The following is a 1,895-nucleotide window of genomic DNA, read 5'->3' on the forward strand; positions in this document are numbered from 1 at the left end:
GAATGAGGATTTAATATTTTAAAGAAGATTGTCATACGCGGCTTGAATGATGTAAGGTTCCCACTGATTTCGAATGCAGTAAACGTGAAAGACTTCTTCAATTTGCGGTTAAATGCACTTTATTTCAATAGGTAACAGAAACAACAACAAATCTACATATTAGGCAAAAAAATTAGTCTATCCTCCTCAACCATCCAAAGCCTAGTAGCTCTTGTAGGCTACTGGGGCTGGAGTAGGGTTGCCCTGCCTCTCAACCACAGCGTTGAAACCATGGCCTTCATCAGAGTACTTGACCACTCGTACAGTACCATCAGCTTCATGGAGAGAATACTGTCCAACCACATGGTCTCCATCGCGTTTCTCCTCTTGGGAGTGATAGTCGCCAGTGTGAGGATCCTGGATAATGTAGGCGAACTCGTACTTGGCTGGGCCCTGTTCTTCTTCGTATGCCACATAAGAGGGACGTTTGCCCACTGAAGCTACCTGGATAGGAGCTGGAGCGCTGTAGTATGAAGGAGCTGGGGCCACTTTAGCTACAATGGGAATGGCGATTTTTCGTTGAGCTGGGGAGGAGTAGCTGGGGTAACTGGGAGAAGCTGGGGCCGACTGGACGTGGTTTACTGAGTTGTGGTTTTCGTTGAATGAAACGAAGGATGTGGCCTGGCTGGTAGCTGGGCTGGCCACTGCAGCCAAAAGGGCGCAAATTGCTACAACCTGCAAAAACATTAGTAGCAGTGATCAACTGGCGGTTATTAATTCGTTAGATATAATTTAAACCTACTTTGTACATTGCGGGATATTGAATCTGAAACGCACTGATTTCTGATGTGATTGAAGAAAACGACCAACAGTCTTTTTATATTCTATAATTCAGCCTACAGGTCCTCGCATCGAAGCCACCACCCAAAATCACTCCAAACCTACGATTATCTAATAAAATGTGTCTGGTCTAATTAGGCATGTCGCATCGAGGAATCTGAAACATTTCGCAAGAAATTTGCCTACAAGAAATGTGGTGACAAGGTCGTGTTATGTCAGAGAAATGTGACCCAAGTGGTGAATTCTTCGAGCTGCTGGACACAATTTCATTTCACCTCGTCACTGATTAGCGTTTTTTAAGTACATTGGGGTGTTTTGTTGGAAATTCATTTTATCTCGCGTTCTTTCATGTAAAAATTGCCAGAGATCATGTCTTTAGGTAGATGAACTGTAAAAAATACAGTGAACTTTCAGGAGTGAAATTTGCATAACATTCGGGGGTTGAGTTCTGCTTGAAGGAATTTTTAACTTGCAAAAATAGGATTGATTTCGGTTTCCAGAAAATTCGTAGCGAATGATTGTTTTCTTTTCTTTGAGTCGATTTTCCACTTTTAAAAAATTCCCAAGGTGTCTTTTGTTTTTGCAGCAAAAATGTAACACTTTCCCTGGAATTTCGAATTTTTCGACTTCACGATCAAAAATTGTAAAGTTTTGACGTATATTTACGGAAGCGCAAGTGTTTAACTTCAGTTAAGTTTTACACGCAATAATTTTTGGTTGTTTCTTAACCCATGTGTTGCTAGTTCTTTACACAAATTTAGTTATAAAATATAGTAAATATACTGAAAAGTATTTCAATGTTTTGAGCGCATTTTGAGTCAGGGGCGGATCCAGGCAATGTTGGCAATTTTCTCAAAAAATGCTTGAATTCAAGAAGTTTTAGATTTGCGTGTTTTTTTGCGTTGCAAAATCCACTTGTACATGACGCTGCTTTTTTCGAAGTTTCTCAAGAACCATTCGAGCCCCATAATTCGTTTTGGAATCGTTGGATAGAGAATTGAAAAGTCGATTCAGTTGTAACAACGTGAGTGAGGAAATTCGAGTAGTTTTGACCCAGAAAGCGAAATTTGAATATC

General features: G+C 40.4%; 1 protein-coding gene across 1 annotated transcript; it reads right to left on the reverse strand.

The window, feature by feature from the left end:
• Positions 1–101: 101 nt before the first annotated feature.
• Positions 102–930, reverse strand: LOC109540175 (cuticle protein 7). Its single transcript, XM_019908450.2, has 2 exons — positions 782–930; positions 102–714 (listed from the first exon to the last, which is right to left on the reverse strand). Exons 1-2 carry the CDS (start codon positions 788–790, stop codon positions 202–204), a joined length of 522 nt encoding a protein of 173 aa, XP_019764009.1. The 5' UTR covers positions 791–930; the 3' UTR covers positions 102–201.
• Between the last annotated feature and the right edge of the window lie 965 nt (positions 931–1,895).

Source organism: Dendroctonus ponderosae, unplaced genomic scaffold (assembly GCF_020466585.1).
Source record: "Dendroctonus ponderosae isolate FM_Combo_2020 unplaced genomic scaffold, Dpon_F_20191213v2 Dpon_F_20191213_3, whole genome shotgun sequence".
Lineage (NCBI taxonomy): Eukaryota > Metazoa > Arthropoda > Insecta > Coleoptera > Curculionidae > Dendroctonus > Dendroctonus ponderosae.